This window comes from Saccopteryx leptura, chromosome 5 (genome assembly GCF_036850995.1).
Source record: "Saccopteryx leptura isolate mSacLep1 chromosome 5, mSacLep1_pri_phased_curated, whole genome shotgun sequence".
Classification (NCBI taxonomy): domain Eukaryota; kingdom Metazoa; phylum Chordata; class Mammalia; order Chiroptera; family Emballonuridae; genus Saccopteryx; species Saccopteryx leptura.
This window is the reverse complement of record NC_089507.1, coordinates 207,784,765-207,805,408: the sequence shown is the minus strand read 5'-3', so window position 1 is coordinate 207,805,408 and position 20,644 is coordinate 207,784,765. Positions and strand designations below refer to the sequence as shown.

The 20,644-nt window shown below is 46.2% G+C and overlaps 1 protein-coding gene across 8 annotated transcripts in view; it reads right to left on the bottom strand.

Moving 5' to 3' along the window:
• Nucleotides 1-20,644, bottom strand: part of CHD6 (chromodomain helicase DNA binding protein 6) — a 178,082-nt gene that overhangs the window by 34,653 nt on the left and 122,785 nt on the right. For all 8 annotated transcript variants that reach the window (XM_066387784.1, XM_066387780.1, XM_066387785.1 and 5 more), the window contains 8 exons: nt 12,153-12,317; nt 10,681-10,860; nt 9,233-9,343; nt 7,388-7,590; nt 6,548-6,747; nt 5,723-5,882; nt 2,321-2,410; nt 1,616-1,719 (listed from right to left, as the gene is read on the bottom strand). In XM_066387784.1, the coding sequence (XP_066243881.1) occupies nt 1,616-1,719; nt 2,321-2,410; nt 5,723-5,882; nt 6,548-6,747; nt 7,388-7,590; nt 9,233-9,343; nt 10,681-10,860; nt 12,153-12,317 (1,213 nt within the window). The remainder of the gene's footprint in view (nt 1-1,615; nt 1,720-2,320; nt 2,411-5,722; nt 5,883-6,547; nt 6,748-7,387; nt 7,591-9,232; nt 9,344-10,680; nt 10,861-12,152; nt 12,318-20,644) is intronic.

Below are 20,644 nucleotides of genomic sequence, written 5' to 3'. Positions count from 1 at the left end.
GAGTCCTAGTCCTGTACTGTCCAACAGAGGAGCCACATGTGGCTACCTTAATTAAAATTACATAAAATTAAAAACACAGCTGCTCAGTTGATTGTCACATTTGACAGGCCTAAAAGCCACATGTGGCTCCGCCATAGCAGACTTCCGGTACAGAATTAGACATTCCAATAATCAGCACTTCCACAGCAGCTCTGTGCTAGCCCAAGCCCAGTGGCTGGGCAGTGAGCTCAGCAGCACTGCAGTTCCCGCAGCCCCCGCAGCCTGCACTGGTAACACCAGAATCCAAGCTGTAAGGGGATCCTCATTCAAATATGTGCACTCATTCCCTCCGTGTCCAGGGAGGACTGGGTAGGATGCGCCCGAGGGTACCAACATCTGCAGATGCTCAAGTCCCTTACATAAAACGGTGCAGTATTTGCAGAGAACCCTTCTTTGCAGAGGCTACAGCAGGGTGTGCCTACACCACACTTCATTCACGTGGACTCAGTGTCATGCTTAGCATATGGCAAATTCAAGTTTTGGAACTTTCTGGGACTTTTTTGTGTGTGTGGAGTATTTCTGACTCATGTTTGGTTGAGTCTGGGAATGTGAAACCCACAAACACAGAGGAAATGCAAAACTGATTAGCCTGTAAGTGTTGGAAAATCCTACTCACAGGGCACGTGTTAGAGTTTACTTTCCAAAGGCAGAGTGGATAAGTGACAGCGGACAGCACCGAGCTTCTATCATGTTCCCAGCACTGTTCTAGGCAGCTACCGACAGTGTCTCATTTAACTTCAAACAGCCCTCCGGGGCAGCTGTTTGGATGGTATTCCCCCATAAAGGCAAGGACAGGGTCAGAGATGTTAATGATGTGCCCAAGGTCAGGCATTAAGTAAGTGGCAGAACTAGCAGTACAAGCCAGGTGTTACTACCTCTCCCTACTGTAGACCCTGCTCTCCAGGTTAGCATGTCAGTTATTCACCTGGCAGGGAAGGGACATCTCACTCGCATGGCAGTGACTGTCACTTGGCCCTTGTGTCAGTCACTTTAACTGTTGGCTGGAAGCGAGGGCAGGTGCTAAGAACAGCGCCAGAGTGAAGGAACGGGCCACTCAGTTCAGTTTTCAAAGCTACTCTAAAATTGCTCAGTCCCCTTCAGATTCTTACTGCATTAAAAAAAAAAAGAGATGCCCATGCTATTTTCTGTTCTCAAGTTTTTATACCCAATAAGGTGAACTAGAAATATGTAGGTTATCTAGGATGACCTTAGAATTCGGAATACATATGAGATGCTAAAACCTTAACATTTTCTCCATTTATTCTTTCACTCAAGAAACACTCGTGCCCTCCACGTGCCGGCACTAGACCAGCCTTCGGGAGAAAAGGAGTAAATGAGCACGGGGCAGTCCCAGGCCGAGCGTGCAGACAGGCTAGTGAGAGGAAGACACAGGTCTTTATGGCCACAGTTACTCTTTCTAAGTTCTTTGCTGAAACTAACATTCACTGGAACTTCGTCACTGACACGTTCAGCTGGCTGAAATTCCGAGAGGGCAGGTAAGGCTCTACTTTCTAAGAGAGACGTGCCCCAGGCCTGTGGAGCTCGGGAAAGGGGGGACAGTCGCTGAAATACACACCGTGTTTGAACACGCCAATCAGAAGGGACTTATCAGCCTCAGCATCCCACCAATCCACTGGGATCTCCACGTAGTCGATGTCGGGCAGGGGCACTTCCAGGTCCCTGTGGAAGGAAGGGGTAGACTCAGAGTTCCTTCAACACGGACAGAAAACAACGTAAGAGCTACTGGCTGAACCCGCGTGGTAAGCCGCAGGCCTACTTGCGTGCTTAGACATGAAGTGACAAGCGCAGGCCGTGGGTCACGGTTTCCTAACCAGGGCTTTCCGTCAGGATCACCCAGGGAGCCAGCTCTGCACGTGCACTTGACGTCCAGGCCCCACACAGACTGACTAACACTTGGGAACTCACTGTCAGTTGGTCTGGGGCGGGCCGTGACAGCTGCATGCACAAGGTAGCTCTAATGTGCACCTTCAGGTGGGAACCAGCAAAAGCCACCTATATACTATTCATCTGAAGGCAGAACAGCTTTGAGTGGTTAAATCTGGACATGGACAAATGCTGAGAAGCTGTGTGTCAAACAGGTTTCCCCTGCCTTCCTGCAGAGGACCTGGCTGAGCTGCCCCCACTCCGCGGCCCGCCCTCCCCTCTAGGTCCCTGCTGGGCAGGAGTGTGGCCCCGGAGGCACAGGCCCATGTGCCCATTCCCAGGAGCAGGCGCTTTAAGGCACGCCTGACCTCAGAGAGCGAGGGCTGACCTGTCTTACCTGGCGGGGGTTCCTTCGAATGCTTTGTCAGCTGCTTCTCCCAGTATTTCCGCTTTTAGGTAGTAGAGCATCCGGACTCGCAGAAGTACCCTACGAAAGGTGAGCACGTTAATGCAGACACGCCAGAACCCTGGCGCAACCTGGGGGATGTGCCATCCCTGCTGCCACAGGGGAATCTGGGCAGCCCCCATCACTTCCCACATCTCATGCTGCACGAGTAGCATGTGAGAGCAACACATGAGAAAGCACTAGAAAAAAAGAACACCAAGTACCAGTGGCAGACGTTACTGTGATCACCCCCACTTCCCACTAGAAAATGGGTCCGACCAGGCATCTGTTACGTCACCCTGTGAGTCATGTGGGGCGGGGCCCAACAGAAGCATTCTTCCTGGTCTATAAGTGCGCTCCCCCTTCTTCATGGCCGCGGGACCCCTTAGGCAGAGCTGCCTCCCAAGAGGCTGGCTACCACTTTCCCAGCTTACTGAGGAGTGAGCCTTGCCAAACGACCTTGCTTTCAAACAGTCTCCCTTGTCCATAAACGGACATTTTTTTTTTTTTTTTGCATTTTTCTGAAGCTGGAAACAGGGAGAGACAGTCTCCCGCATGCGCCCGACCGGGATCCACCTGGCACGCCCACCAGGGGGCGATGCTCTGCCCATCCTGGGTGTTGCCATGTTGCGACCAGAGCCACTCTAGCGCCTGAGGCAGAGGCCACAGAGCCATCCCCAGTGCCCGGGCCATCTTTGCTCCAATGGAGCCTTGGCTGCAGGAGGGGAAGAGAGAGACAGAGAGCAAGGCGTGGCGGAGGGGTGGAGAAGCAAATGGGCGCTTCTCCTGTGTGCCCTGGCCGGGAATCGAACCCGGGTTCTCCGCACGCTAGGCCGACGCTCTACCGCTAAGCCAACCGGCCAGGGCCATAAACGGACATTTTAAAGTCCCTTCCATGGCAATACTGTCAGAGAGTAATGTCTCCTCTCCTGAGATGCTCAGTTCACTGTGATTCTGCATGGGCCACACTCAAGCCCCACCACGGGGAATGCCCCCAACATGTGTGAGACAAGGCAGTCCAGGACGGATGTATCTGTTGGGCAGATACTGTGTGCCCTGTACCATGCTGGGCACTGTGAGGTACGTAACGGAAATAAGCAGTCTAGCCATGTTCTTGAGCAGCCCACAGCAGTCTAACTGTGAAATGACACCAGCCAAGAAAGAATCTGAACCCAGAGGATTCCAGTGGGGTGGAGGAAGGGAAAGGCTCCGGGATGCAGAAACCGGGGGAGAGGAAGAACAGGCAGAGAACCTGCCCGCACTCCGGCAGGCGCTTCAGACTCGCACCTGTAACTGCTCAATACCAGCATGAGTAAAGGCTAGCTCCTGAACACAAAGCCACTCACATATATTGATACAGGAACTCAGCTCCGCATGCGCTGTTCTAAAGACAGACAGACGGACAGCACAGTGTATGACTTTACGGAAGATAAAACAAGGCTGCATGGTTACCTGCGCTAATCTGTGCACAGAGTATCTCTGGAAGAGCCAGGCCAACAGTGGCTGCCTCTGGGGAGGGAGACGGGGAATTGGAGGTGGGAGGAAACCTTACTTTTGAAAACATTTTTAACACATATGTCTATTATCTGTTCAAAAGACGTTAATAAGAAAAGGTTTAGGCCTCTAAGAAAGCATAAGTTCTTAGATGTAGATAGAAAATGCCAGTGTGGGCTCATACTGTATGTGGCAACACACAGTGTGAACTTTTAGTTTGGAAAGAACCCTTACTTTTCTGGTAAACTGTTCCTTACTTTAGCTGTCAATTAACTCAAATAATTTTGAGTTGTTTTTTAAAATAACTCAGAGAATCATAACTGAAATTGACAACCATCACCGATCCTTATGCCTGGCTGGCAGTGGAAGATGACCTCCTTAGTGAGGACCAGAACAAGGGTGCCACAGGTGCAGAAAGATCTAGCTCAGTAGGTGCAAGGCTTTCCTGAAGATGTCAGATAAAGAGAACTGCTTTGATTTCACTGAAGACAAGCCAAGGTGATAATACTCGGCAGTACCTATAGCATGAGAGAAGAGACTTTAACGCCAACAGTAGTCACTTCTTCTCAATGTAAAAGCAAATCAGTCCAGTGGACAGACAATTCCTCCTAGTCTCCTCCTGCCGGAGTGAGAGGCTAAGCCCAGCCGGCATCTGAACTCAGAGGAAGGAGAGCTGGATCAGGTTTGCAACACCTTTACTGTAGCCAAACAAAACCCATTAATATATTGGTGGTAATATTGATTTTTCTTAAACACACACACACACACACATTTTGGTGCCATGAACTATATTTTCCAAGTGCGCTTTACATACACCTCAAGCTTGGTGGGATTTCAACAAACTGAACACAGACATGCAGTCACATCAGATACGACAGCAGGTCCCGCACCAGTCAGGGTCTACTATCAACAGCATGCGACCTTTACGCCTGCAACTGAGATCGACTGTCCACAAAGAACTTTTGCACACAGTAGTTTTTATTACAGTACTGGACATGAGACCTATTTTCAAATAATTTGGAAGAATGAAGGGAAATGATGGACTTCATATGTTAAAGAAGAAAAACCCCAACAACAACTATGGAACCTCCTTGTCGATGTTACAAGGAGGAAGGAAAACCTAGCAAAACCTCTTAATTTATAAGGCTCTAAACTCTTTATAATCAGGTGTGTAGAGACCTTTCTCACTGCCTACCAGGAATGCCAGGGATATACTTCTTGGGTGGTTTGCAAGGGTCCTTTTAACTCTAACAGATACACTGTGCTGTGCAGTGATGCACATGTCTGTGTGCAAACTTGCCACTGTTTTTGCGGCTGAGTGCTTTAACTCCTCAAACTAAACACCAGAAGAACAGAGTTTCATTTCCTATCACTTTCCCCCTTCTCCCCCTACCCCACCCCAGCTGTCAGCCAGGGGTGTAAGAATACTGTCTCAAATGCATGTCTGTCAAACACCTGGAGGCCATGAATGGCAACAGCAAAGTAGGCGAATTAGAAGAGGAGGTAACTTGGCCTGGGGGCTGAGAGTAGTGGATACCATGGCCAGTCTTCTGCTCATGCTAGTATGACCTCGGAAGCACAGGGAGGGAAAGGAAAGGGGAACAGTGAAATCACCCGAATCAAGTAAAAAAAAAACCACCCTGGGGGGTACAGACTGCACCGGCAGAGAGGTCAGGTTCTGGAAAAGCAAGATTGTTAATGGGATTAGAGAGGCTAAAAAACTAGTGAGTCATGAACCAGCTTAGACCCACATCCTGCTTTCCAGACCTTGCCCGCAGCACAGGAACAGCAGTGCTCCGCAGGCGTCCCAGGGTCTGGACAGCAGGTGGCGCTGCAGTGGGGTGGGGAGGGCACACTCACTTGTTGCAGTGTTGTTTGAGGTGCTTCTTGTAGCCCTCATCATGCAGGACCACCTCGGGGTTGCAGGTGGCCAACCAATCTGCGTTCTTTAACTCTGGGAGCAGCAGCTGGTTTTTTGTCTTCTTGCCCTTCCTCCCTCTGGGGACTGGAGCAGACAAGCCTGGAACAGAGAGGCAGGTTGACAAGACAAGGCAGCTTATACATGGATGTTAGACAGAGCAGGGCTGGGCTTGCAAGGAGGCAGCCAGGCTGTGCGTGGTGGCTCTGGACAACAGACCCCACTCCTCAGTCCGCCAAACAATGGTGGTGAGGAGGCGTGCCAGGTCCCCAACTGAGGAAACCCCAGAACTGTTCACTCAGTCATAATTTGCCAAGCGGCCCGTGAGGATCAAGAAAAGCGTGCCCTTTGGGAACTTGCAACCCAGCCAGGGGAAGGAATGGCCGATCTGGAGCCTGAAGGAGAGCAGTAGCCCAGCACAGGGGAGAAGTGCAGCCAAAGGCAGAGGCAGAGGCGGAGCCGAGCAGCACCGACAGGCAAAGATGCACGGTGCGCCTGGTGTGCATCCCCAGTTCAGAAGAGGAACCTGTGATGCTCAAGTCTGGGGGCAGCAGTGGTGCGTGGGAAACTCTCAGAGGGCCCGGTGGTGCTTAAGAAAGCATCCCTGTAGCACTGGTGACTCTGAGGGCAACTGAAAGACGCCCCCTTCCCACAGGCAGCATTCCGAAATCCATCTGAGAGAGGCCCCCCCAAAGCACAGCACACGACCAACCCAGGGGGAAGGGCGGACGTGCAGAAGAGCTCATGTTTCTCCGGCCGCCCCTCACCTGAGTGGTTCTGGAGAGTCTGGGCCTGCCCGTCTTTGGTAGGTGTGATCAGTTCCCAAATGAAACTCTTGATCTTCTCGTCCCCCTTGTAGTGCTTGACACAGTACACCAGCAGGGCCCGGCAAATCATCTCCATGTCCTTCTCATTCAGGTGCCACTTGAATCGCCCGTGAGTCAGGATGTCCTTCCACCGGCCCCAGCTGAGAGTGAAATGCAGAGGGTGTTGGGAGGAGCAAGGGCCACGTGTGCCCTCAGCACCGCAGGACTGGAGCCCAGAGAGCTCATCCTCTGCTGGGTCTGCCAACTGCCCCGAGGGCTTTGTCCTGGAAGGCCTGGGAGGACTAACTGCTACAGCATGCCAAATATCACTGTGGTGACCTGGACATTGGACATTGAGAGCTTTATATGGTCACTACATTGTTAAGAAAGTGACAAAAATATTTGGAGCGGGAAATAAAAAGCTGGAATTAAAACAGAGTCCAGCTGCAGTATTCAAAAGCAATGGTGATCGACCTCCTGGAAGCTAAACCTCCTGTTCTACCAGAGCCGGAGTCCTGCATGAATCAGGCCTTAAAGGTAACATCTGTTGCACTGACTCCTTATATATCCTTGGGGGGGAAAGCAGGAAATCAGGACCAGCCAGCAAATTAGTAGCAGAGATTCGCTGTGACGAGCATATGAGAAAATCACGGCACGTCTGCAATCCGACAGCGGAGAGTCCAATGATGGGGGAGGGGAGGTGTTCATGGGCGGAAAGCACAGTTTTCTCTTGCTCTAAGAGACACTGGATAAACCTCAGGGACCAAAATACAGCAACAAATAGGCAGAGCCAATACCCACCCAAAGATGAGCAGGTTCTTCTCCACCCGGAAGCACTCGGCTCGGAGGTAGCGCCGGGTTTTGTCATTGAGGCGCCTGGACCTTGTGGGCCTTTCATCAGAGTCACTGTCTAACTCGGAAAACTCCATAAGCTCGTCCTCCTCAAAGGAGTTGTAGTGTTTGGTCTGCTTTCTCACGCGAGGCCGGTCAATCACCAAGCTCTCCTAGAAACAGACAGGACCGCTAGGGAGAGAGCCGTGCTTCTTTCTGCCCCCACCCCACAAGGCCCAGGCACATCCTGCCCACATCCTGGGACTCACTGGGAGAGAGCCACACCCCGTCTCGTCCTCCAGCAGGAAAGGCTCTCCCCAGCACACCTGTGTCCACGACAAGCAGAGGAAATTCTCGGACTTGCCGAGGTTGACGCAATCCCCAGCCCCAGTGCTGTCCGCCACCATCTGCTGTCTGCGGTCACTCTAACGGGCATGGGCAGGCCAGGCCCCCCAGCGCCCAGAGCGGCAGTCTGCTCTCGCCAGCAAAGACTGGAGTGGTGCCCCCTAGCTGTTCTGCCCAGCATGCAGAAGCAGGCTGCGCTCTGGAGAGGAGTCGGAGAATTCCATCTGCTCAGCAACTTTCTGAAGACAAACATATTTCTGCTGTTCCACTTTCTGCCTTCCATTGACACTAAATACTAACCTTTTGTCTTTTACCAAAAACGTAGTGCCTCACTCAGGAGCCTCGCTCCCCCTGGCAGCTCCCCTGGCCACTCCCACCGCCTCTTCCCTAGTCTCCATCTTTCCGTGCTTCCCAGCCTCCCCCTCAAAGCTCTTCCCAGTCTGCTTAGCTCCTGAACACTCCTTTATGTAGCCCAGCTCAATTTCTAGTGTCATCCCTGCTTCAATCGCCTCACTTCCCACCTTGAAATGCCCAACAGCTTCTTACTGCCTCTAGGGCAAGACCCTTTTCTCCCCCCTTTTGCCAGCTGTCCCGCACACAGAATAATTCCTTGACTGTGGCATTGTAAAACAGGCTTCTAAAGGACTGCAGTGATTTCCTATCTGGAGAAAAGAGGTTAATTAAGAAGCAATCTCTGGTCATCCTAAAGAGAAGAGTTACTGAACCAGCTAGAACCCCAGGGTCTGTGGGTCCACGGGCGTTCAACAGACACCTGAGAAGATAGGTAAGAGGTGACGTATGCTCATCCGAAAGTGAGGCCATGGGGTCCAAGGTGGAGGGAAGGGAGGCTGGTATTGAAGGGTGCCTCACAATGGGCTGGGCGGTCATATTCCCGAATGTTATTTCCAATTCTACCGCATGGGCCTGACCACCGCCGTTTTCCACCGTTTCAGTGAGGTCAAGTACCTTACCCAGTGGCGGACACCCAGCCAGGGGCAGAGCCAGTATTCAGACTCTGGTTTTACTCCAAGAATATTCTCTCTCTTATGTACAGAAATAGAAAAATTCAAGATACTGAAAGGAAGGGAAGCCAACAAATTTTTCCTTATCATGTTTTTTCCCTCTCCCCAGTATTCATCAGAGGTGAAGTTTCTTCCACAGAAATGGTGAAACAGATGTAAAATAGTCACATGCCAAGGATGGGGTGTCGGCTTGGGTTAGAGGACTAAACTCAACCTGTTTGGCCAGTTCCAGTTCTAACTGCCCTTGTCTGATTTCCCAGGTGCTCACTGCATCCCCTTAGGTAATTTTAAATTCTGACAATATCTACGAAGCTCTGTCTATGTGTTAGGCATGTTGTAAGTGCCTGTAGCACCTCGTTTAAGAATGAAGGCTCAGGAGTAAATAATGACTTGAGCTACAGACACCAATGAAAATGTTCAATGGAATAAAGTATTCTTAATGCTGTACCTTTTCATTCTTTGCTTCAGTGTCCAGTTCAGCTATTTTAGCCCATTTCTGCCAAAAATTCGGGTCATCTAAGGAAATATCTGTTCTGTTTCCTGAAGCCACAAAGCTAGCCTGTGAAAAAGACAAAAGGCAATAAGCTGTGCTTGAACACAGTGCAAATGAATAAAACACCCGTGTTAGTCTAAATCAGGGGTAGTCAACCTTTTTATACTTACCACCCACTTTTGTATCTCTGTTAGTAGTAAAATTTTCTAATCGCCCACCGGTTCCACAGTAATGGTGGTTTATAAAGTAGGGAAGTAACTTTACTTTATAAAATTTATAAAGCAGAGTTACAGCAAGTTAAAGCATATAATAATAATTACTTACCAAGTACTTTATGTCAGATTTTCACTAAGTTTGGCAGAATAAATCTTTATAAAACAACTTACTATAGTTAAATCTATCTTTTTATTTATACTTTGGTTGCTCCGCTACCGCCCACCATGAAAGCTGGAGTGCCCACTAGTGGGCGGTAGGGACCAGGTTGACCACCACTGGTCTAAATGCACTAGAAACTCACACAGAGCCTCCAAAATGAATGTGAAAATCTCAAAGCTATTCTTCTCCTTTTTTAAAAAATGACTGGGTGGAGAAATTACCATTTTAACCTACAGGACCATTATATTCTATTGGAACTTAAACTTGGAAGCAAGAAGACAAGCCCTGCAGACAATGGCAAAGTATTACCTGATGTCTAGTTTCCTGTGGAAGAATTAATTCTTAAAACTTCCCTAGATAACACTTTTCTTTCGGTTCCCCAGTTATCAAAGGTCTGCTGCAGCAAAGGCACCAGGGTGGGCAGTACGAGCTGGACTGAGATGAGCACTGGCTACAGAGCATAAGACAGCCACTGAACATGTCCCACATAAGTCACCAAATAGGGGGTTTAATCAGACAGCCACAAAGCTCATGGATCCCGTGCACAGGGAACCCTGAGAGCGATCTGATGAGCTGAATTATAATCCAGTTACCTGCAGAGCGGAGGGAACAGACACCTGGACTAGAAGCTGGGATTCTTGAGAAAAATCCCTTTTCTCATGAAATGAACAAAATACTTGCTTGAGTTTAAGGACTGGAGTGTTCACTGGAATACAGACCAAGGACTGCTCCGCAAGGGAACCAGGGTGAGCAGAGCCAACAGGGCGAACTGCAAACTCGGGCGTCTATCCTACCCGCCGAAGACCAGCCCAAAGGTCAGGGGTGGCGTGTTCTTTCTGTAGCTTCTGGCTCATCACTAACACTCCTTCTAAGAACCTATATCATCAGTGTCACATGATAAATGTGTAGCCAGACAATATCAGTGGTTTGCACTTAGAGAAACAGAAGCCTGGCTGATGAAGGTCAAAGCATAAACAATGTTCTTTGCGCTCCCCGCCAACACGGACTCTGGAGGGAAGGTCCGATACCTTGGCAAAAGTGGACCCCTTCCCTTCAGACTGGATGGTGATGGTGTGGGTTCTCCTCTGCAGAATCTGGTCTATATCTTCTTCACAGAACTTGGAGCCTTCGTCTTCCTCATCCATCAAGGCTCCATAAGCGCCTTTCCGCAGCAAGTCCTCAACCTCCATTTTTGAAAGCTGCTGTACCTGGACAGTCACCAAAGGGCACTCACAAAGCAGAATATGCACAGGAGAAAGCCTCAAATCGGGCCACTGTGACATAGTACACAGTACCTCCACTAACTGCACATGTCAGAAGAATAAAGACATGGGCAACAAGCTTCAGAAAATAAAACCCAGATAAAGACACTCACGGGGACTACAGGGAGGGCAGGCGGACAATCCTCTATAGGGAGCCCTGGACTAAAACCCAGCACATGACCCTAACGTTCTTCAGGACGTTGGTTGTTAGTAAATGCCACAAGCCATGAACACTATGCACTATTGAAGAGGACATATTTAATGTTTATTTTCTATTTTAGTTTGAGTTAGTACCTTTAAAAATCTCCAGATGTACCAAACGAGCTAAAGAAGAATGATTTCTTGATTATTAAATAAATACATTAGTATTGGATATGATGTCATTTCTTAACTAAAGAAAGGATTCTGTGCCACGTGTGATCTTCTCAATTTCTTGTTGAAAACAGGAAATGGGAGTTCAAAACACCCTTTCCTGGTTCTAATTAAGAATCTGGTTCTCTTTATATCAATCACAAGAGGGAACTCCATGACTCGCAGCACTGGTAACGAGGAGGATTCTATTCAGCAACATCTGCACATCTAAGAGGATACAGAACATCTGGACGAAAGACAGCTCATTTAGAAGGTTTTCATTCTCCACCTTTGAAGCCTAAACCCAGAGATTAAGGCGATCTTCTGCTTTGTTTGCCTATACTTTAAAACAATTTAAGAATCTTAGCTGCAATTTTTATCCCCTCCATGAGCAGTAAAACTATTTTATTAATGGCCATATTTCAAGCTGTTAATCTATTCGTTCATTTATTCACTGATCATCAGGCACTGAACAATATTTAACATGCCAAGGACTGTTAGAGGGCTTGGGGGACACAGATAAAATAGATTCTATTGTACCCTCGGGGAGCTCAAAATCTGGAGTATGAGGCAAAGCATGGTGACAACAGACAATTTAGAGTTAAAAATGTTACGACGTACTGATCTGAACTGTTTACTGAAACGTCACAGCATGTTGGGCAACCCTACCTCATAATTGTTCCTGAAGATTTCCTTTATCCATCTATCAAATGCAAAGACCTGACCCTGAATTACCGTCCACTGTAGGGAACTACCCAACAAAGCTGCATGGCCTGACTCAGTTTAGTGGAAGTCAATCATAATACAGCTGTAGGGAAGATGAATCCAGTGAGGCCCCAGCTGTGTGACAAATGCTTAAGGCTCCAGAGCAGGTACATCATACTCACTCCATTGGTGCTGCCCTTCCGGTTGATGTCCTGAAGAACAGCCTTATCCAGGCCCAGCTTCAGGCTGGCCTTGTCAAACATTTCTCGCTCATAGGAATTCCGAGTAATGAGGCGATACACCTTCACGGCTTTACTCTGGCCTATCCGGTGACATCGGGCCTGAGCCTAGGAGGAAAGGAGGATCATATACATCATGTCACCAGATATAATGACAGTGGCCCAAGAAATAGGGAAATGCTTAAATTCCATGCTATGAGTGGCCAGGTGTCATAGGTGTAAGTCCTGGGACTGACCTAACAACAGAATTCATCCAAATATGAGCCGCCCTTTCAAGGTCCCTTATTTTGTCACCCACTCTTTGTTGAGTGACGACTGTGCTAAGGCGAAGTGATGAGAGGAACGGGCTTACTCCCACCCGCGCCTGTGACCCTAGTGGAGGCACTCACTCCCGGAACGCTGTCCTGCTTTGGGGAACTGTCTCAGAGCTGGCGGCACCACCTTCTAACTTTTTCATTTTACTTTAGAAAATTTCACACACAGACAAAAGTAGAGAAAATTACGATAACCTCTATAGACATCCCTGTTTCATCTCTCTGATGCCTCTACCTTCCAAGATTATTATGAAACAAATCCTAGGCACCATATTGTTTCATCTCTATACATTTTAATATGTATTTCTAAAGATAAGGGCTCTTGTAAAACATATTACCATTGCCATACTTCAAAAAATTAATACTTAGGTTCCAATTTCCCTGCTTATCTCAAATATGTTTTCTAAAGCTTGCTTGGATCAGAACACAAATAAAAGCCATTCAGTTGCATTTGTTTGGTATGTCTCAAGTCTCTTTTAATCCCTGCCTTTGCTACTTTTTCCAAATGCAATTTATTTTTTGAAGACACCAGGTATCTGTCTTCCAGTTTCTCACAGCCCGCATGTTGCTGTCTTCATTCTGGCTATGTCATACAATAGGTTCCTTTCTTCCTGTATTTCTCTAAACTGGAAGTCATATCTTAAGACTTAACCAGGATAAGATCTCATTTTTGGCAAGTGTATTTCATAGGTAGTGCTGAATTTCCATTAAGAGGCACATGATGTCTGGTTGTCTTTATTCTGATCTGTTGATCACTGTCTAGATTGATTATCTCATTAGAGGTTACAATTTCCTCACCAAATTTTTGGTTGCCCTGATGTACACTTCATACAGGAGAGTCAAGCTAAATGTTTAATTCTTTCCCTTTATTTAATCAGTTTCCAAAATAACATTCTCCAAAAGTGACCAAGGGAGATTTTTATCATCACTTTGTTAAAGAACACAATGAAGTTGCATTTAAATATATGCATTGCTGTTATTATTTTTATTGCTGTTCAAAAGTGGCCTGTGAGAACCTCTTCAAGTTGGCTTCTGAGTTCTTCTGACATGATCCAGTCAGATATGGAAAAGAGGAAGACTAGAATAAACTATAGTATTAGAAGGCATGTGGAGGTATCAGGGTGAGCTCAAGGTTAGAATGTGTGAGTGTGCATACATACATACACATAGAGATGAAGAAAAAGGTAAGGACATGTCTATGTTTATGGTTGCATGTTATAGCAGAGACCAGCAGTCTTTGAAGCTCCCTTGCTTTCTGGTATGACAACGTGTTTCACACGCCCATTGCCGATTTCCTGCCCAGAACTATAGAGATTGTCTTTTTTTTCAAGCAGTCCTAGTTTCTTATATTGGAAAATGACAGGAGAGAGCACAGTCTGGCTTCTCTAGAGGTGCTCACTGCTACTAGGTTGGTCACTGTCTCTAGGCCCTTTCTGTGGGCAAAAACAGAAGTGTTTGTGTGTGTATAGTATATACAGCCATATGCACATGTAAGACAGAATACATAATAAGATCACACTGATATTTTAAATTCAAATTCAGTACTATGAGATTTAAACTTCATTAAGCAGGTATCTATATTTCTTTTAACCACATTTAAAAGCTCAGTTCTCTACACAATAGTATCATCACTTATTTGGTTTATCCTATAATACATACATATGTCTCAGAAAAAAGGGCACCATTATAATCTCCCCAAAACATCATTACTGAAAACTATTTAAGATTTTTGTTTTCCCCCATTGAAGGTTATACTCACTAAGTATGTACAGTCAAATCATAGTGGGTTTTTTTTGGGGGGGGGGGGGTTTGTATTTTTCTGAAGTTGGAGACGGGGAGGCAAGTCAGACTCCCACATGCGCCCGACCGGGATCCACCCGGCATGCCCACCAGGGGGCGATGCTCTGCCCATCTGGGGCGTTGCTCTGTTGCAACCAGAGCCATTCTAGTGCCTGAGGCCATAGAGCCATCCTCAGCGCCCGGGCCAACTTTGCTCCAATGGAGCCTTGGCTGTGGGAGGGGAAGAGAGAGATAGAGAGGAAGGAGAGGGGGAGGGGTGGAGAAGCAGATGGGTGCTTCTCCTGTGCGCTCTGGCCGGGAATCGAACCCGGGACTTCTGCACGCCAGGCCAACGCTCTACCACTGAGCCAACTGGCCAGGGCTAAATCATAGTGTTTTAAATACAACCTTGCAGGTATAGTTTTCTTTTTCACAGTGGCAGGGTTAGTAGTTTCGAAACTACTTTCTGTGTAATCTAGAATTGAGCAAATTACTACATATATTGAGGGTAACAGGAGTCAGTGTTTTTCTTGTTGAAATAGGAAGCTAAGAATATGGAAAGAAGGAAAACTAGAACAACTGTGGTATTAGAATGGATTTGGAGGTGGCGGTGTATCAGCATTAACTCATGGTTAGGTGTGCACATGTGTGCATACAAACATGCATATATACAGACATAGAAATAGATGTGGATACGTGTGTATTCATAGTTAAGTTTATATATACACAAGTTCATATATACATATATACATATGAAGACATGTCATGTATAGTATATATGTGTATTTGTATTTTGTGTGTGTCTGTACTCTAGCCACGTTCACTGAGGGTCTAGAAGCAATGGCATGACAGTGGCAAAGAATACAACTAATGCTCAGATCTTGGGTTCTAAATACCATTGTTCATAAGACAGAACAAAGGGAAGTTAGAGAAATGGTTAATTCCAGGGCTGGGGTAGACAACATAAAGGATGAGTCTGAAACATGTTACTGTGTCAGACTGCAAGGAAGTACTCAAAGGATAGAGACATATCAAAATAACACTTGAAACCTGAGGAGGCTACAACGAGCTAAGTCTAGAACTATTTGAACATCAAAATAAATAAAGACAGCAATGGACTATATCCCACTGAATAAAAAAAAATCATGAGAACATAGAGACATAAATAAATCGGACAAAAGAGAAAACTCCTCCTTACAGCAGAATGTAACCAATAAAACATAGGGTAAAAAAGAACCACTAATTTGCAAGCAGCATAATGATGACTGATTCAGGCAAAAAAATAATCAATGGAAACTAAAATCAGTGGGTGAAACTTTGACAAGGTATATATAGTCTCAAAGTAACTCTCTAAAACTGCTTATTTCAAAGTGAAAAATAAAAAAACAACTTACATAATGGACACTAGGATCAAACAAAGAATACACCTTGTTACAATAATGAGATCCAGGATTCTCACAGCCAGAAAAAGGAGTTACAACCAAGGAAGAGAGGAAGCTAGAAAGAATTCTGTGGTGAAATCTCCCCACTGATGGACAGAAACAGAATAAATATAAACACGTGGTACGAGTGTTTGCGTTAGTACACGCACAGGCACATACATTTCTAGCTCTGTCTGCTCAGAGAGTCTAGAAGCAGTGATAATAGGTAGCAATGGTATACCTAGTCACCAAATCTTAGATTCTAAATGCCATTCTTGAACAAAGGGAACCAGGAATCCTTCAAGAAATAGTCAATTCCATGGCTATGACAGGAAAAATGGGACCCGAACCCGAACATCTTGTGGTGCGAGAAGTAAGGAAGTGCTCAAAAACTGATGGGAGCCTGTCCAATGGCATGGGAGCCAACGTGAAAAACCTCCAGATGACCAAATCGGAACAAAATAATAATGAGAGTAATGAATTATAACCCATAAAGTAAAATAAGTATCCTGGAGTCCATACTGATATAAATTAATGGTGAGCCAAGGGCAACTATTCTTTATAGTAGAATTGCAATTAATAAATGTAGAAGTACTAAAACAGCAAACTACCATTAGCCAAACATAATCATAATTAACGAAGGCAAGAACCATTGATGGATGCTAAAATTAATATGCAAAAATGTGATGAGAAACAGGTTAAAGTCTCAAAACATCTCCTTCTAAGATACTAATTTTAAAGGTAAAAATAATTACTTTAACAGTAACCTGTAAACAGAAACATGGTAAATCCAACTGAACCAAGCAATCAAGCTGAACATCAAAAGTGACAAGATTACTGATATCATGCACCCATGATGTGGTATACAGAAAAGGTCATAACATCATGTCTAGGATATTCTTGCCCAAAATGCAGAACTTCAAAATCTGATCATAAGAAAACATCAAACGAACACAAATTGAGACATTCTAGAAAACAGCTGGCCAGTACTCTTCAAAATGTCAAGGTTATGAAAGATAAGAAAAGACTAAGGCTGCTACGGACTGGAGTAGGCTAAGGAGTCATGACTTCAAGAGGACACTGAGATCCTAGATAGAATCCCGGACCAGAAAAAGAACATCTGTAGGAAACTGAAGGACTATGAAGAAGGTCTGTAGACTGACTGTACAGTACGTATCAAGATAATCTCCTGGTTTTAATAGTTATATTATGGTTATATAAAATATTAGGGGAAGCTGGGCGAAGGGTCCTAGAACTCTGTACTTACTTAGAACATTTTTAAAATCGAAATGCCTTCAGAAAAGCTTTTAAAAATTAATTTTGTTTTATAATGTTGTAAAATACTTAGGCTGGTTCTAGAGTCGATATGCAAAAAAGCGTATTTGGAAAAACTAGCTTCTACCCCTGTCATTTTCATCCTGTTCCCTCGTTCCCCTATAGGTTATCATTTAAAAATCAAGTTTTATTTGTTTTATCTTTCCATGAGGGGAGATGGGGAGAGGAAGAAATAGCCTTTTTTAGATAAGTACTAGCATAGTATGCATACTTTTTCCACCTTATATTTTTCACCCAACACTATATTCAGGAGTGTGCAGAAATATTCCTTTGTTTTATACACATTTTGGTTTAGATGATCAGTCTTCTATTGCTGGATAAGTAAGTTGTTCCCTCTTTGGCTCTGTGTCTTTAGTGGCAGTATATCTTTAGTATTAGAGGAGGACTCAGTGCCTAACCTGGCAAATAAAGGAAGGGACAGAGATAAGTAATACGGTTTACTGCATGGTTTCAACCACTGGCCCGGTGCTGGTCCACCAAAAATTCTCTGCTGGTCCACAAGAGTTAACCATCCTGCTGCTGTATGAAGACTATAGGCCCAGACCAGCACTAATCTGTGGACCAGCAGCTGAAAAACACTGGTTTCTGGGATCTATAAAGCAGTAATATGTGGCCATAAGCACTGACACTGATTTTCTTTTTCTGGCTCAACTAGTGCTGAGAGTAAATGACAAGAGGAAGTTTAAGAAATGTTCTGAGCGAAGGGCTAATAAGAGGAGTGCTGAGGATACGTTCACTACCTCCGTGGCACCCACGTCCCCTCTCTTCCGCACTGCCAGAGCCCTGACTTTTGCAAAGGGCAGCAGTGCGCTCCGCTGAGGCCACCTGCAGCCTCCCAGGGATGGCAGGGATACAGTTCTGCCAGTGAGCCGTGGCTGTCTACTGGGGATGTCTAGGGAGGCGCTGCTCTCCTGACACAGCAGCACACCTTCCTGCCTGGGACGTGAAGGATCCACCCTGGAACCAAAGGATGTAAGCCACACGCACTGAGGACAGTGGAGCAGAACACAGAAGGGACCTGGGACTCTGAGGACACTCTGAGCTGCCTCACTAGTCCTGGACTACCCATCTCTGGATGTCTCGTTAACAGAGAAAAACAAACCTCTGACTTGGAGGTCGTTGCCACAAGCAACTACAAGGTACCAGGAGATAAACAAACGCTCTACTAAGATGACTTACCTGAAAGATAACAGGATGAGTCCTGTCGTGTTTAAGAGACTTGTCATTTTACAGTCAAATAATTTCAAACAGTCATATATTCCTCATTTTCCTAATCTAAACAAACTTACATACGAAAAACGTGTTCAAGAGAGAAACATTCAGAACTAGGGCAGCAACTGAGATACAAGTGAAGTCCAAGTGAGACCCATCAGCAAAGGCAGAAACACAGGATGCTGGAGCAGGAGCCGCGGCGCTGCCCCCCACGGGGAGTCAGGACGCTCTGGTACGCTCCTGCACCATGTGCAGGCCCACGGTTTGTTCTGTAGTTTGTAGCCTACCTGAGGTGAACAAAGGCCTATGAGAAACAAGTAGTGACGTTCAGAACCCAGTGACAGCAATGAGAAGGGGGAGTGGCTCAGTTGCCCAAACAGTGAGAGACTTCAAATTGACTCAGGCCTTTACTACGAGTCACTTTCAAGTCGAGAACCTGGCAAAACCTCACAACATGTCTTTACAATCATGTGAAAATAAAATGGCTGGTACAAAGAACCAAGCATAATATTGATTCCTCTCTTGACCCTTACACTACCTTTCAAATCATTCACTCTATTCTATTTTAAAAGCACATTTTCCTTAATACTTGAAAATACCACTTGTTCCTTATGAAAAGTTTGCATAATCAGAGAGGTTAAAAAAAATTACTACAGTTGCCACCTGAACCCCACCACGTTTAGCATGCTGGTATAATGTCCCAGCCCAGTTTCTACGTACAGGTATTTTATTTCAAGCCTGGCAATTTTACATTTCCCCTACCAATCTAAAGGTCTGCCTCTGCAGGTCCCCTACCCCTGCAGAAAAGGAATCAGGCTCTCTGCAGCACCAGTCAGGAAGCACCAGCAAAGGGCCCTCCCTTGCAGACCGCCTTTGGAATCTGAAATTTCTACCTCCAGATTTATTCCTTGGGGAAAGGCATCATCCTCCCTTGCCTAAAAAGTAAACGTCTTTGGAAACAGGACAGACATGTGCCCACTGAAACAGAATCACTAGTTCTCTGTGATTCAGCTGAGGCACCCAAACCAACGTCCTGAGCACCTCTGCTCTTCCAGGGCCTGGCCTGGTGTCTAGGGCTCAATAAATGCGTCCGTCAATCAGGCGAGAGCTGGCTGAGAACAGGGAGAGAGGAGCTGACAGCATGGGAAATGGAAAAGGATGCTTTTGGGCAGCAGAAAAGCAGCAGCAGGACGCTGAAAAGAGAGGCAGGAGAGGACTCAGAAGAGAGCCGGCTCACCCACCTGGGATCACCCACCTGGGACCACCCACCTGGGACCACGCTGTGCAGGAAGTGCCCCCCAGACCTGTGTGTGTGGGGGTGCCGCCTATGCTCCTCCTCACCTGACCTGGTTCCACGTTTTATTCCCTGTCTGGCCTTATAATTTAAGATCATTCCCCATCAGTTAGGTCTCCGCTCAGTTATGTCACCTTCCAGATCCCTCTCTAAATCAGGGCACCCAACCCCCTTCATCCTTATCCTCTTATCCTGCTTTTATTTCTTTGTAGTAAGTATTGCTCTCTGTAACTCATGTATTTTTCCTTATTTACTCAACACAGTGTCACACAATTTGTTTTACAATAACTTCTCCCTGAGTTTTAGCCAATTGTCACTGATTTAATAATTTAAAGCACTGGCTTTTCAACTAGTAGACTGCTTTCTTCAGGTAAAATGTTACTTGGAAACTCATTAAACGACAAAGACAAAGCAGGGCGTCTGTGAAGTGGTGGCCAGTGAAGAAGTCCCGCCCACACTGACCAGCTGAGCTCCTGCCCCGCCTCCCTTCCCTGTGGTATCCCCCCCCCTCCCCTCACACCTCTTCAGTCTGCGGAAACAGAGGCCTCCAAGCTTCTCGGCCCAGTCACTGTGCCATGAAAAAGGCTGTGAGGCACCCCCTATACCCCGGACACGCACACACCCCAAGTATTAGCAAATATTCCAGGGTACACTTAGGGCGAGGCTCGTTAATAATGGATATAAATCTACACACTAAATGATCTTCTTGACACGTTAGAATCTGACTGACTTATTGTCTGATCTAGTCATTGTTTTTACTTTCAAACAGGGTTGATGAACTTGAAACTACAAGTGTTACCTCTGCCCTCTTTTTGTTTGTTTATGCTTGCTTTTAAAATGTTATAACTTCAATCATTTCAATAAGCTCAGTCTTTGCAATAATTATTTAATGCCATCAGTAATTTGGTTAAAACTAGAAAATATCTGCAAATTCACTTAAAAGGGCATATGTAAACTCTACATTACATGCAGAGCAGATGAACCAGTGAGGACGCCCCGTGGCCTCTGCCACACCGTGGGACCTTCCCCTCTGTGAGCGAGCGATTGCCCTCTCTGTCCATGACATGGCCATCTCACGAT